The 15,387-nt window shown below is 38.4% G+C and overlaps 1 protein-coding gene across 1 annotated transcript in view; it reads right to left on the bottom strand.

The window, feature by feature from the left end:
* The window catches only part of Kcnh5 (potassium voltage-gated channel subfamily H member 5), a 420,336-nt gene that overhangs the window by 270,749 nt on the left and 134,200 nt on the right, over window positions 1–15,387 (bottom strand). The window contains exon 7 of the mRNA XM_004624802.1: window positions 4,173–4,599. Coding sequence (XP_004624859.1) covers window positions 4,173–4,599 — 427 coding nt within the window. The remainder of the gene's footprint in view (window positions 1–4,172; window positions 4,600–15,387) is intronic.

Genomic DNA, 15,387 nt, shown 5'->3' with positions numbered 1-15,387 from the left:
TGTAATTGTTATCCATATACATATGGATAACAATTTTATGTTTGGCTATAACTTATTTATGAAAAAGTTACTCATACATGAACTTTCATGTTATATTTTTTTCTTTTGTAAAGTTGTAATAAAAGATACAAACATAGAGCTCTTTATGGTAGCTAAATTCAACTAAAATACAGGTTATGTGATAAGTTACCAATCAAGAAGGAACTAAATAACTGCATTTTGATGAATCTTTAGAAAAGGATTCATTAAAATATATTAAAAGATAACCAGGTAAGAAAAATTCCATACTTGTATTCCTTTGTTTTGTAAACATCAAAACACAATGAAGTATTTTCTGAAGAGCAGCAAAATTAGTCAGTCTGCTAATCTCTGGAAAATGGAAACTTATTAATGGCTCAATAATAAGATTATGTAAATGAAATGGATTAAAAAAATTTCAGAAAGGCATCATTAAGTATTTAGTGGGCAAATTAGCAGAGAGATTACCCATAGCCTCGATCTTTAAAAAAAAAAAAAAAAAAATGGCTATTTTCCACAACTGCCACAGAACGAAACTGCAAGAATGTTCTTTTACTAACACCCATCAGCACTGAATTTCACGAACATCAGCAGAGCATTTGCATTTCTTCATGAAGTGTCAGACATAGGAGAATGAACAAAACCTGACTGTGTTGGGGAGCTGACAGGTCACTCAGCATCACTCATGCCAAACCCAGAAAGGACAACCTGAGGAAAAAAATGCCGAGAGCCTGGGAATCCTCAACAGAAGACCAGAGAAAGAAGTATATCTCTAAAGGACTAGGAGTTGGATTTGCTGCCATTGAAATTTCTAAGTTTTTCTAAGTTTTGCTGAGACAGACAAGAGTCTAAGTTTTCCTGGAAACTTTCTCTAGAAAAAGAAGCAATTACTGACAAATAGTGACTATTTTTTTCTCAACAGAATTTAAGCAGTTGATGTCTACATCAGCTTTTTAGTAAAAGGTTTTCCACAGCTACCAAGGTACACGTCAGGAGTGCTGCTGGAAGCAAACCAGATTCCTATCACGGGTGAAAGCTTTGGTTTTCATGCTTTCTACCCCTCTCTTTCTTTTCCCCACTCCTCTCCCCCAACACTTCAAACTTGCTGGAGCAAACATTGGGTTCTAACACACTAGTGACTCATTTTGTTTGTCGTCTGTGGTATTAGTATAGGAAAAATAATACTAGAGATAGCTAGCATTGATTCAGAGGAACAGAAAATTAGCAACAGTGGAAAGGAAAGTGAGGAAACCTGGAAACCAAAACAGTGGCTGCATCTGGAGGCCCTGGAAGTGGGGGACTCAGAATTTATCTTATGTGCATCGCAGGGACTTGAGCAGAGAACAGCTGATGTTACCAACTTTAAGAGGGACGTTGGATTCCTCTACACTACAAGAGGCAGTGAGGCATGAACACCAAAAGAAAGAGCCTATAGGAACTTACGTAAAATTCAGGTCAGTGATACTTGAGAGTCGGTCTTGGGTGGTCAGCTATGGAAGTAAAAAGAAACAAGCAAATGTGTCTTGAAGGCCAAGCCCAGAGGCCTTGCTTTGTTTGGATGTAAAACATAAGAAAACAAGAATTGAGCATGATTCTTACGTTGAAAGCCTGAGAAACAAAGCAAATAAGGTTGTCCTTCAACTTTACATAGATCCTAATTTTCCTATGTATCTCTTATCAAGAACTATATTACATGCACCAGTGAGATAGCTCAGTGGACTAAGCACCCTTTTAGGCAAGATCAGGGACCAGGGTTTGATCCCCAGGCCTGCACGCCATGCCAACCCTGTCCCTGGGTGTGCTGAGCAGGCCACTGAGACCAGGTGTGGTGGTGCAAGTCTGTAATCCCAACACTGCAGAAGCTGAAAACAAGGCTGAGCTGTGTAATAAGACCCTATACCAAATACATAAAAAATGAACTATGTTACAATATCCATTCTGAGAGAAAGAGAGAGAGAGAGAGATTTATAACTATAGATATAAACATACATTATTTCTGGGCATTTATTTTAGAGAATTAAGAATATATATATATAGGTGTTTATAGCAGCTTCATCTATAATGGCCCCATAATAGAAGCAACCAAAATGTTTTTCGATAGATGAATGGCTAAACAATGCTATATATAAATCATGAAATAATATTTAGAAATAAAAAAGAAACAAACTGTGCAATTCATTCTCCTGAGATGGTTGCCAAGGGCAGTGTGCTAAGTGGGAGAAACCAACTTCAAAGTCACATTTTTTACATTATTCCACTTACGCAACATTCTGAAAATCACACGACCACAGCAATAGTGAACAGATTACTACTTCAAAATGTCTAGAGATGCCTGGAAAGGGGGGGCCGATCACACGGGGAGAGCTCTGTGGTAATAGAACAGCTCCATAGCTCAACTGCACTAGAAAACACAGGAATCTGCATATGCAATAGAATGATCCCACGTATTCTCCTACCAAGGTCAGTGACATTGGTAGGCGAATGTCTTACCAATGACATTCTGCTGATCTTATGGAAAATAGACAAAACAAGAGAACCCAGATTCTCTCTGTACTATCTTTACAGCCTCCACAAAACTATAATTACTTCAAAAAATAATTTTATAAGATCTATGCACGAGTGTAAGACAAAAATGTTATAATCAGTATCATACTAAATACCACCTCTGACAAATTGTTGCCTTCAGAACTTACAAAGCACATTTTTGCCAATATGTCTTCCCAAGACATCTTGGATATGTGAAGTATCAGTTCAAATGACCATCAGAAATTCCTCTGTGTATTAGAATATTTTCCTCCTGAAAACTCCTACAGCAAATAGCACTTGGAATTTAATGTTCCCTCTAACTGCAAGCTCTGACCTGCAAACAGAACCTGTGGATTCTTTTTTTCTCTATCTGTACATACAAGGATTAGTGTGAGAGAAACTAAAAACTGCTAACACTGGTGCTCTGATAGCTTTGAGGTATTTTCAGCAATGAAACTTATTTGCTTAGACCCAAGCTATTTGCCTTTCATGAGCCAGTCAATGCCACTGGGCTCTAATATCTGTCCCATCAGTATCAAAATCTCAACCTTTGTAATTTGTACTCTAAAAAAAAAAAAAAAAATAGGTAAGATGGCTTAGACCAAAAACCAGTGAGCACAATCTCAAGGATCGTGATGTGCTATGATGCTAATTATACTTTTAGTACGCCAATCTTAAGGTTGCCTTAGCTAGCAGAACTAGTCTGCGCAGGTCAGAGTCACCTTGAAGGTACAGGTGACGGTGAAGTCCCCTTCAAGGTGCCTTAGAACAGATTCTCGGGATTGTATTTCCTAAACATTCTGGTCTTCTGATGTCATCCAATTTTAATCTGAGCACAGAACATGTAGTGTTTGATCTCATGAAGGGCCCTTCTACTCTCAGGAACACCATGAAGACACTTCTCTCGCGGATGCAGCTAACCCTCAGACACTTGTGCTTGCCTCCTCACCATTCACTCCCTCTGTCATATATCCCACAGAGATGAGATCTGTAGACTTTTTTGTGGTCTCACCTGTAAGGACGTACATATCCTAAGGTCAATTTTTAATTCACAAATTCAGTTATTAACTAAGATACTGTCTAAACTATGTATCTCATGTCAAGTCCTGTCTGGATTTTTTGGAATGTCACGCATTGCAAACAAAACCTACAGCAAGTGCCATCCTGTCTAGATGCTGGCACTGGCGCCCACAAGAGCACTTTGCCAGGTACTACACTATAAACAGAACTGAATCACAGAGTCCCCATTCTGAATTTTGGGTTACTTGATCCCAGGGGTGGCAAATCTATGGCACGCAGGCTGCAGTGGGCTATTGGTTACCACTGAAAGCTCTAAAAGGTTCACCATCACTGCCTTCTCCCTACCATTTTTCATGTGCCAGCATATTCTAAAGAGTAAAATATCATATGTAAATGTGTATTTTCTAAATTGGAATAAAAATTATAAACCAGCTGTAAATGACAGAGATGAAAACATCTTTCCAAAGACAAAAAAAACTTAACCATTGTGGGCGGGGTTCTAAAAAAAAAACTTAAAAAAAAAAAAAAACTTAGCCATTGTCAGAGATGGGAGCCAGGAAGATGGTGAATAGCAATGTTTTGAAAAAAGAAAAAGATAAGATACTTACAGCCAACCATCATCATGGCCACTGAGAACATCTTCTCCACGTCTGTGGTAGGAGCTATGTTTCCAAACCCTATGGTTGTAAGGCTTGTCATGGTAAAGTAGAGCGAGGACACATACAGAGAATCCTTACTGGGTCCTCCTTCCCATGTTCCCGCACTGGAATTGTACCGGTAGGGAGTTCCGATGCTCAAGGCCAGCTGGTACAGCCAGCTGTCTATTTGGATGGTGTTGGTGACCTCGTCGATGACCTCGTAGTCTCCGATGCTGTACCATATGCAGGCCAGCCAGTGGGCGACAAGTCCAAACACGCACACCAGGAGCACGAGGACCGCAGCTCCGTATTCCAGGTAGTGGTCCAGTTTCCTAGCAACACGGCCCAGGCGTAGGAGACGCACCACTTTCAAAGAACTGAAGAGACTGCTGATTCCCTGCACAAAGGGAAAGAAATGAAATCTCACTTTCAGAAAAGAAAAAGCTACGATCAATACAACAGGGTACTTCTGTGAACTCAACCACCCATTTATATGCTGACGGTATACACATAAGAAGTCTGACTGTAAGAAAACAAAAGAGCCAAAATAAACTTTTTTTAAAAAAACTTAGATTTCTACACTGCTTGGAAGTAAGATGTTTTACAGTTTTACTACATAAAAGAATTTTCCATTAGAAAATGATTAAAAATCTATTTTTATGTGTGAAATATGAAATAACCAAAGAACAGGAAACCCAAGTGTAAATAAGTTACAGTGAAAAATAAAAGAAAGACAACAAGAAACAAAGATATTTTGCAAAAGGGAAGGGACCAGGAAATGGAAGTAGGAAGAGGGAAGGAAAACATTTAAGATGTGTTGTACCAACTCCCTACAACAAATGTAATCAGTGAGCATTACAATCATGCGCAAATAAGAAAAGCTTTTTTTCTTCAAAAGAAGAAATTTGCTGAAGGACAATGCATACAGAGTACAGAAATTGAGGTGATAAACTCAGCTCTTTTTAGGTTTTCTTCCTGTAAGACCTTTCCTCTACTTTTCTTTTTCTTCCTTACTTTCTAAAAGCTATGATCATCAAAACTTCTGGAGAAGGAAACTTAGTCTCCTAGCAAACAAACAAGAAATCCTTCTGTGCCTGTGAGGAGAATAAGCAAATATCCTTGTTGGACCCACTGCCTCCTGCCACGGCTGGGCTGAACACTAAATGTACAGAGCTCTAAAAAGTGGAAAGAGCTAAACTTAGGATAGGGAGAAGGCTTTCTAGTTCCTATCATCTTCCAGCAATAATCCTGGAGAAAAATACCAAAAGGAAAGAGTGGAAAGAAAATTGAGAAGCTCACACTACCAAACAAAGCATTATACAAATGAAAACAGCACATAATGACTAAGTTCCTCATGGGGAGTTGGTACACATGCATGGCAGATCTTAAGTATTTTTATTCCCCCTTCATCTCTCACCCCTTTCTTAGTTTCCTTCCCTTTTTCAAAAGAGCTAGATCCCTGTTTCCTTTTTATTTTGCTCTTTATTTATAATCTGGGTTTCTTATATAAGGAAAATTGTGAGATATTCAATCTCGTGTGTCTGATTTACTTCACTTACTACTATACTCTCAAGGTGCACCCATTTTCCTACAAATGGCTCAAGTTTATGCTTTTCGTAGCAGAGTAGTACTCCACTGTGTATAAATGCCATCATTTTTTATCCATCCCCATCTATTGATGGATATGTAGAAGGCTTCTGAGATTTAGCTATTAGGAGTGTACAGCCATAAACCTGGAAATGCATGGATTGCTATAAAATGATGTCTTTAACTCTTTCAGGAAGATACCTAGAAGGGGGAAAGCTGAGGCAACTGGAATTTCTCTTTATTTTATTGAGGAATCTCCATTCCAATTTCCACACTAGTTGTTCTAGCTTATGTTCTCATGATCAATGCATATGTATTTTTTTCCTTACAGTCTTGCCAGCATTTGCTATTATTTGATTTTTTGGTAACATCCATTCCTTCCAGAGTAGGGCAGAATCTCAGTGTTATTTTAATATATCTCTGTCTAATGGCCAGACACGTTGAACATTTTGTCATGTATTTATTGGCCATTTGTACTTCTTCTGAGAAGTGTCTATTAGTTTCAGTTGGCTGTATTTTGGTTGTATCTTTTATTTGGGGAGATACAATATTTTTAGTTCTGTATATATTCTAGATATTAGCTCTCTGTCCAAGTAGTAGCTTTTAAATGTCTTTCCCACTCTGTAGGTTGTTCTTTTTACTCTGCTGGTTGTTTCCTTTGCTGCACAGGAGATTTTTAATTTAATGCAATCTCATCTGTTTATTCTTGATATTATTTCTTCTGTGTACTTACTGCTCTCTTCAGAAAGTCCTTGCTTAGGCCTCTGTCTTTAAGAGTTGTACCTGTTTCATCTCCAGCAGATTAAGTGCTTCTGTTTGAACATTTAGATCCTTGATCCATTCTGATTTTAGTTTAGTACATTGTGAGAGATATGGATCTCTTCTCTAGCAAGCAACTTTCTACAAAAGAAGGTGCTAAAGGTGCCTAAGTATTCAAAATATATCTGTGCGATAAGCCTCTCAAAAAAAAGTTCCCTATTCTAAATTCCCATGCCCATGGCTTGGTCATTATTCCGAACTTTTTTTTCTCACTTGTGTGATATAAAAAGCCTCCATCAGCCACCTTCCTTCTGCCCCAATTCTTCTCATTCACAATTCATGCTACTTGCCAGTCTAGTATTTTTTGTTTCAGTATACAGTTACCTAACTGTGTTCTCTAAAATCTACAATATTTCCCTCTAGTAAGGTTAAGTATGAATTCCCTACTGTGACATGAAAACTGAGGACTTGCACCTGCTTAGTTGTCCACCTCTCTGCCCCCAATCGCTGTGTGTGTGCCACATTGTGACCACATGCAGTCTATATAGTTCACAAAATGCTTGTGCTGTCCAGTGCTGGAGTACAAGTCATCCTTGCTACTTGAAGCATTCTTTCTTTGTCTCTGAGTGGCTAGGTTCTTGCTTGTAGTTATGACATTCTCCTCCATGAGGATTTCTCCAACAGTTTTTTGTACCTCGACTGTGTTCACTGATATACGCTCTCCTTCTCTCCTCACTGTGAGGATTAGGTGTCTTTCCTTGTGTCACCATATAGTCCTTGCAACATCTGCCACTATTATACTTTTATTACAAGTCTATTTGTATGCATGATATTCCAGAACATTCTAAACTCTTAAAGGAGTGTCTCTAACTTCAGGCACCAAGCCGGCACATGGAAATACACTAGTCAATGAAGTGAAAAATTAACTTTTACAACACAAAAAATTTAAGAGTTGAAGTGGGAGGACTTTTGTTAATCACAAACTCAATATAATTTAACCATATAATGTGCAGAAGAAACAATCAGTGTAACTTTTAGAGTATGGCATTAAGTACAAAAGAGAAGCTGACCTTAATCCCTCCACTAACCAGTCCACAAGCATAAGACAAATACTGTATTCACTCATCAAAAGACTGCCAAAGAAACAACTCAAGACCATAACCTACCAGGAAATGGGGACAAAGAAGAAAAAAGATTGGAGTGAGGAGTATTTATATTCAAATGTGCAGGGCATAAATGCAGGTTGAAACTGAATGGAATATATATGGGTGGAGCAATACCAATGGGGTAACCTGGTGCATACTTGGAAACACAAGGATAGAGAAATGAATAACACTCTTTCATGCAGTTAACCAGCCAACTGCTACTTAGAAAACCCAGACAAAAAGGCAATAACATTATTTACTACATCACAGGTACTAAATATTTTTTCTGCAATAACTAATTTAATTTTCAAAACAATTCTGTGGGCTAAGAATCATGAAACACAGAAAAGCAATTTCACTAAATTCATACAATAAAGAAGAGGAGGATCAGATACTCAAATATGGCCTATGTGGTTGCAGAATCTTCACCCACTCTAAAACTTACTGTTATTTCTAAGCATGCACGTAATTTACTTAACCACATTAGTGCCCGCAACACTAGCTGAAATGTGAGGCCTTCATTACATGGCTGAAGGGACACTAAATTCCAAGTCCCCCTTCTCAACATCTGCCACAGCGTGGGCCCACAGCAGGAGTGCATGGAGGCCCCCGGACTCCTTACATAGCTGTAGCATATTAACACAGACCAACTCATTTCATTCCCACAATACCTTTGTGGTTCACAGGAGAGGAATGAAGTTCAAAAATGGAACAGGACTGGTCCAACGTTAGCAAAGAACAGAAGCACCCCATGCAGCTAGTCCTGCAGACTTGGACTGCCTTTTCTACGCACAACTATGCAGTCTTTCTGTCCTTACTCTAATCCATTCTTCACAATCACAGCGATATGAATCCTCCGAGTCAGCACTGAGCATGTCCTCCAAAGGCTCATCATGAATGTAAAATTAAGCATCATCTCTTCTACAACCCCCAATACCCACAGGCTGCCTCCCCTCTGTGCACAGCATCAGGGCATTTCACACTAGACCTCTGCATGGCAACATCACTCCCTGGAAACCAAACTCCTGCTGGCTCCCAAACATCACCCCAAAATTAACTTTTGAATTTGTCCATGTGTTCCCTTCCTCTTTTTCTCAAACCAGAAACTGTTATTCAAAATTAATAATACACACACAAATAAAAACCTTACTTTATTTAAGTTAATCACTATAAATTAAAACTCAAAATACGATTTGCATATGTGGTAGAATACCTAAACCTCAAAATAACAGAAATGTCTGTCTCTAATATGATAAATGCATATGGGGTAGTGTAGTCTCCCAGTGAAATACTTCCATTAACACAAACATGAACAGACTAGAATGATACCCAACAACAAAAATAAATCTTAAAACACCAAGTTGAGTGAAAGCAATGAGATGTGAACCAGTATATGCTGTGTGATTCATCATGAAAATTCCAAAATAAATAGAACTATTCTATAGGGATAAAAACAAGAGTGTAATCTCCATTGTTGGGGTACAGGCAGTCACCAAGGAGGGAATGTGGAGATTTTGTGGGTGCTAGTAATATTCTGCTTCTTAAAATGGCCACTAAAAAAATGGCTACTAATTACTAGGTGTGTTATAATTGTGAAAATTTTTTGAGCTAAGTATAGTTTTCTTTAAGTATTTTATAGTGCAATATAAAAAGATCACCATGGTCACTGCTCTTTTTTTCACTAGGAGGCCCCCATAATATATGACTCATATTAATATCTTGTTCGTCATATAATGGGGGTCATATCCAACACAGTAGCTCAAAAGAGATTTTTCTTATTTTATGTATCATTTGCATAACCTTTAGATTGGCCCACAAATTACATTTAATTCATTGTTTGCAGCTTTAATTGTGCTTATAGGGCAATGCTGGATACTTTCACAAGCTGATCCTCAAAAAATGCCCTCCTCCTTGTCTATTCCCACCCTTTGTATAACAAGTTCTTAACGGTCTACTTTCCACCGATCTGATCTGTTCATCACTCTCTGCTTCATTTCACTGCAAACATTTCAGTCTTTCTGTGTCCTCCTCTGCACTTCAGTGGCTTTCTGCCTCTACCCTAACCTCTGAGCTCTTAGTACACAAATGGGTGGGGGTAAGGCAGGGTTGCTCTGGTGGGAGAGAATGTCAAAGGCACCAAATGTAAAATGGAACACAGCAGGGTTAATGCAAGACTCTCGCTCATCAGCCTTCCACACTCCCAGCCACCTTCCTTCCTTGGCAAGCCCCTCCATCGTAGAAGCACAAGGAGCAATCCCAGGAGACAGCTCTGCACTATTAACTCCTTCAGGTAGTTTTGTGGATTCCCATATTTTAAAAAATGTGAACTGTGAGAACAAAAACAATACTTGGCAATGATAAAATGCAAATCAGTTCTCTGAACCAATCACCACTGGTATAGGAGACAGATAATTCAACCAGGACAGCATTCCTTCCTGCCTTCTCTGCTGCATGAATACAAAAGTGAGAATCAGAGAACTTACTTATCCAAGGACCCAAGATAATGAAGTGGGGAAAGTAGAGCCGGAATAGAGACTTGCCATACACAGTTGCATGGTTTCTTTTAGCCTACATTTTACAGCACAAAATGTTACCATTATTATTATTTTAAAGTAGCTACAGTTATTTCCATTCCTGCATCTGTACTCCTTCTGTAAAGTGACATGCAACTTTCTCCAGTGAAATATAGTCTATTTCCCATTCCTGGAATCTTGACTGGACTTTGTGTTAGCCAATGGAATGAGTCACAGTTCCAAGACTAGTCCTTAAGCAGCCTTGTACACCCTAACTCATGGTCTTAGCGCTCCACCCTGTTTCTATGTGAATGAGAGCAACTAGGCCTTTGGAGGATGACAGACCCCAGAAGTGCTCTCTGAGTCGTGCATCCCAGCCCTCCTGGACATGTTTGTCTCAGGTACCTGAGCAGCTGCCCCTTGATGCATAAGGGAACCTAATTAAGATAAGTTAAAGTAACCTAAATCAGCAGAAAGACTCAATAGGTTGATAGATTTACCAGCTGAAGAAATCATGCTTATGATTATTCACAGAATACTGGAAGAGTTAAGTAAATTTTTTTAAAAAGATCATTGATATAAATGTGAATATAGTATACATGCATATTTGAGTATAGAATTTCACACTTTTATGACTTAAGGTAGAAGAAAATAAAGATACCTCAGAGGTCTCATTTTAACTAAAATGTTACCACATAGGTAAGACACAAGTATGTAACATAAAATGTAATACAAAATTTTGAGGTCATACTACCCATTGCACTGGAAAGTACACTGAATACTATTATGCTCTGCATGGAATGGTGACAACTAATACTCCACGAAAATAAAGAAGTCGACGTTATTATTCCATATATCTTGCACATATTTCTCCAATTCATACTTGCTTAATACCTTACTGTATCCAACACTCACGGCAGTAACCCTCCCAGTAAGCTGACCGTGGTGTTTCTTCACTAATTCACCTCAAATGCCCTTTCCTCTTCTCCTAAGATATCCATTAGCGTGGTCAGAATGTGGAATTTGATATACCCTAAAAATTGTTCTAGCTCTAATGTCCTGATTTGAATTATCCTACTATCTGACCAAATCCTATTTTCCATCAACTTCACTGACTAAATTACATGAAATAAAATAGCAGTCTGGCCTTACTGAACCTCTAGTCCACTGACAGATACAGTTTTCCAAGTCCTATTAACTGACTTTATTTTCTACTTCCTTAATTACACAGCTCTTTAATTTTAATAACATCAATGCCCTGAATTCCTTAGCATCCCTGACTCTTCTGAATCTTGGCTCAATTACCAACTTCCTTTATGCTTCTGTTAAGAATTTCTCAAAAAAGTCATATAATCATACAACAGAGCAGATTGTTTCCATGACAAATTTAGTATCACCAACCTCAAAGCACTTCCCAATTTTTTATCATTTTCGCTCTTTCATATTAATTTACCTAATCATAATATTTCTTAATTTTTATTTATTTACTTATTTGATATAGGGTCTCACTACGCAGTTCAGACTCATAATGAACCCCCTGTCTCAGCCTCCCCAGCACTGGGATTAGAGGTGTGTACCACCACACGTGGTTTCAAGGCCAGCACAGCTCCAGGGCTGGCACAGCATGTGGCACAAGGGATCGAACTTGGGTCCTTGTACTTGCCAAGCAGGCACTTAGACCACTGAGCTATCTCTCCAGCCTTAATCATTATATTTCAAACTGTCTCTACTCTATCGAAAATTCCAACCATTCCAATTGTGTCCTTCCCACAGACATCTAATATTTTATCCCCTTCTTATTAAGAAGATAGTACGAATATACCCTCTTTACCCTCCCAACATGTTATCTGATTTAAGAAGTCAGAATTCATGAAGCATTCTTGTTACACTTTCCCAGACTCCTACTCCTAACTTACCTTTATAAATTATTAATTGTAACTTAAATTGTCAACTGCACTCCAGCTCCTCTGTCCTTACCTTAGACCATGTCATCAGTAATTTTCTCCTATATTTCCAGGAGTTCCCTAAGTTTAAAGATATTCATTTGAACTCATTCAATCTGTTTTGGGCAATAAAAATGTTAACTTTTCAAAATGATTCCTAAATTAAAATCGTATGACTGGGGCTGGGAAGATGGCTCAATGGAATAAGCGCTTCCCCGGCAAGCGCAAGGGCCTGAGTTCAATCCCCAGTTCCACCCCATCCCCTCAAAAAAAAAAAAAAAAAAAAAAGGATCATGAATTTTCATCACACTCAAATCTGTTTTAGCCTCACAGACTTTCAAGGTCCGCTCACCGCTTGCCCTCTATCCTCATTGCTCACCACACTTCTGCTCACCCTCCATCCAATTTTCAATTCTCTGACTATTACAAGTTCTCACACACACAGGCACTAAGGACCTTCTCTCTGTGGTAAATGAGATGTGTATGTCTCTTTCAGGTCCTTCTCCTTAGCCTCTATGGCTCTATTAATACTTTAGACCTTAGAAGAGTCACCATTTTCCTGGGGAATCTTTCTTTCCAGTCATCATCAGGTCATTTCATTATATGATCTTTTTTGTTTGTTTTTGTTTTTTGGCGGATCTGGGGATTGAACTCAGGCCCTTGCACTTGCCAGGGAAGTGCTTATTCCACTGAGCCATCTCCCTGGTCCTCATTACATGATCTTAAAGAACCATGTACATTCTCTTCCTGACATTTGTCTTTTTGTGATTGTGTGGACACATTTGTCCATTCTTTCATCCTTAGCACATGCTCTACAATTCTGTGACATAGTAAACACTAAAGAGTGGGCACACTAGTTAAAGAATAGGACAAAACACAAATATCTCATAATAATTACTGACTTTTCCAGAACTGATATTATAATAAGTAACTAATAATTATTTGATCATTAGAAGTAGACCACATTGGCAACTGGACAAAAACCACACAAAAGTAATAAGCTGTCGGATAAGCATTGGTTTCTTATTCTAAATAGATTTTATACATGAATGGCTACATAGTTCATTTCCTTTTCCTTTCGGAAAGTGCAATTTAAATGCTGAAAGAAAATTGCGGACTACATTTGTTATCTGAACCTCTAACCCTGATAACAAATTCTACTGCCTCCTTTCTGTTCAGAATTCACTTCTCCAGCTCATGATGCCAAGTGATCCACAGGGAAATAATCCTAATTACTCCAAACATTAGCTAGCTTCCTTCAATACAGGATCTGAATTTTAATAAGTTATAATAATACACAACACCTATTTTAGTCTAATTATATTCCTAGGGAGTCACACCTGAATACAGACAGACAGACAGACAGACAGACAGACAGACAGACAGACAGACAGGGGCAGATAGGCAGATAAAGAACAGGCATTTACCTTTAGTGACAATCATAACACTTTTTAAATGCTTCTTCTAAAAGAAACTTTGTTATATCCATTGGGGCTACAATAAATGTAAGGCATGGGCCACAGAGATAGCTCAGTGGTCTAAGCACCTGCCTAGGCAAGCACAAGGACCTGGATTTGATCCCCAGTACCACATGCTTTGCTAGCCTGGTGCACCAAGACAGAGTATGGTAGCACATACCTGTAATCCCAGCACTGGGGAGGGTAAGGCAGGAGGATCATTCTGAGTCTGAGCTATGTCGTGAGACCATGTAACAAATACATACATACATACATACATACATAAATAGCTTGATCAAAACATCTAACTGAAAAAGAGTTATATTTACTAAAACGTTGACTTTTTTTTTTTTTCAAGTATCATGATACATATACAAACAAACCCAGCTGGGGGATATTTTAGGTCCTTTACTTGTGACATTGTACAGCCTTTAGAATAAAAGGTAAACCCTCAATACAGCCTTGGTTACTTCTGCAGTCTCACTATGTAACAATCTTTGGCTCACTATTGTTTGTACATACAGAACTTATTTTCCTCTTTCAAAGAAGTCATATTCTCTTTCATTTGAGGAATGTCTAAATGTACTGTTTAAACAATTGCCTAACATAGCAACATCTCCTTTTGCCTAATGAAATTTACCCATCTTTAAGGCCTCTTACTGCTTCTGTCTAGATGTGAACTCAAAGCCTCGTGTTGTAATAGGTGGGTTTTTGTAGATGGCTGATCTAGGGTGTGTGATGCTGGGTCAACAATGTAATGCTTGGGTTGGTTCGTAGTGTCATGCTATGATTAAGCATGCTCTGTCTCAGGTGTGAATGACAGCCACCCTAGGGGTCAGTAGCCTGGGTAAGATATAAGGGATTAGGGCTTGGGGATAAAATAGAAGGACTGGGTAAGTTACGAAGGCTAGAAAAGGGACTACTTTTCACTTTCTTTTTCTTCACTTCAATGCTTTGCCGCCTTCTTCCCAACATGAACTCTTTCTCCTCTGCAATGCCCTGCTGCCATGTCACCCTGCACTAGAGCCAGTTAACTATGAACTGAAATCTCTACAAATGGTGAGCTAATTAAACCTTTCTTTCTGTAACTTTGAGTGTCAGATATATTGTTTCAGCAACAAGAAAAGTAAGTAAGACAGAATTTGGTACCAGACCAATGTCTTCAAGAGCTCAACTTATTCTCTCTTCCAAAAAAATCTAATGTCTCTGTTTTAATATTTAGACCTTTGATACACCACAATTGTTTAGTGAATGGTGAAAAATGTGTCCAATTTTAATCTTCAGCATGTGCAAAGCCATTTTACCAGCATCATTCTTTAAGAGGCTACAATTATGAATATCTAAAATGTACCAATAAAATCTGATTGAAAAAAATAATTTGGTACCACAAAGTGGGGTCATTGTTGTGATAGTACTTGACGATGTCATTCAGGAGCCTTTTAAATTGGCTTGTAGGAAGAGTTTGGAAAGGTCTGGAGATTGTAGCTAAAGAATCAGCCCTAAAATGTCTTAATCTGTACTTGATGAGAGATTCTTGTCAGGATTCAGAAGATCAGAAGGTTAATAAAAGTTGTGCTGGTAAAGACTAAGCTCAGGAGGTCTCTGCTAGGAAGGACTGCATTGGTTGTGGGATTCAAAACTATGTGTGTTAAGCCTTGGAAGAAAGTTTGTTTGCATTTTGCTGATGTCCAGACACTTTCTGTAAGACTCAGATTAAGGGTTTTAGACTAATCTTACAGAAAAAGTTACAAAATAGTCTAATGTTGAGATGATGGCATGGA

Source organism: Octodon degus, unplaced genomic scaffold (assembly GCF_000260255.1).
Source record: "Octodon degus isolate 3935 unplaced genomic scaffold, OctDeg1.0 scaffold00007, whole genome shotgun sequence".
Classification (NCBI taxonomy): Eukaryota; Metazoa; Chordata; class Mammalia; order Rodentia; family Octodontidae; genus Octodon; species Octodon degus.
The sequence above is the reverse complement of the archived record's forward strand: the minus strand, read 5'-3'. Positions and strand labels throughout refer to the sequence as shown.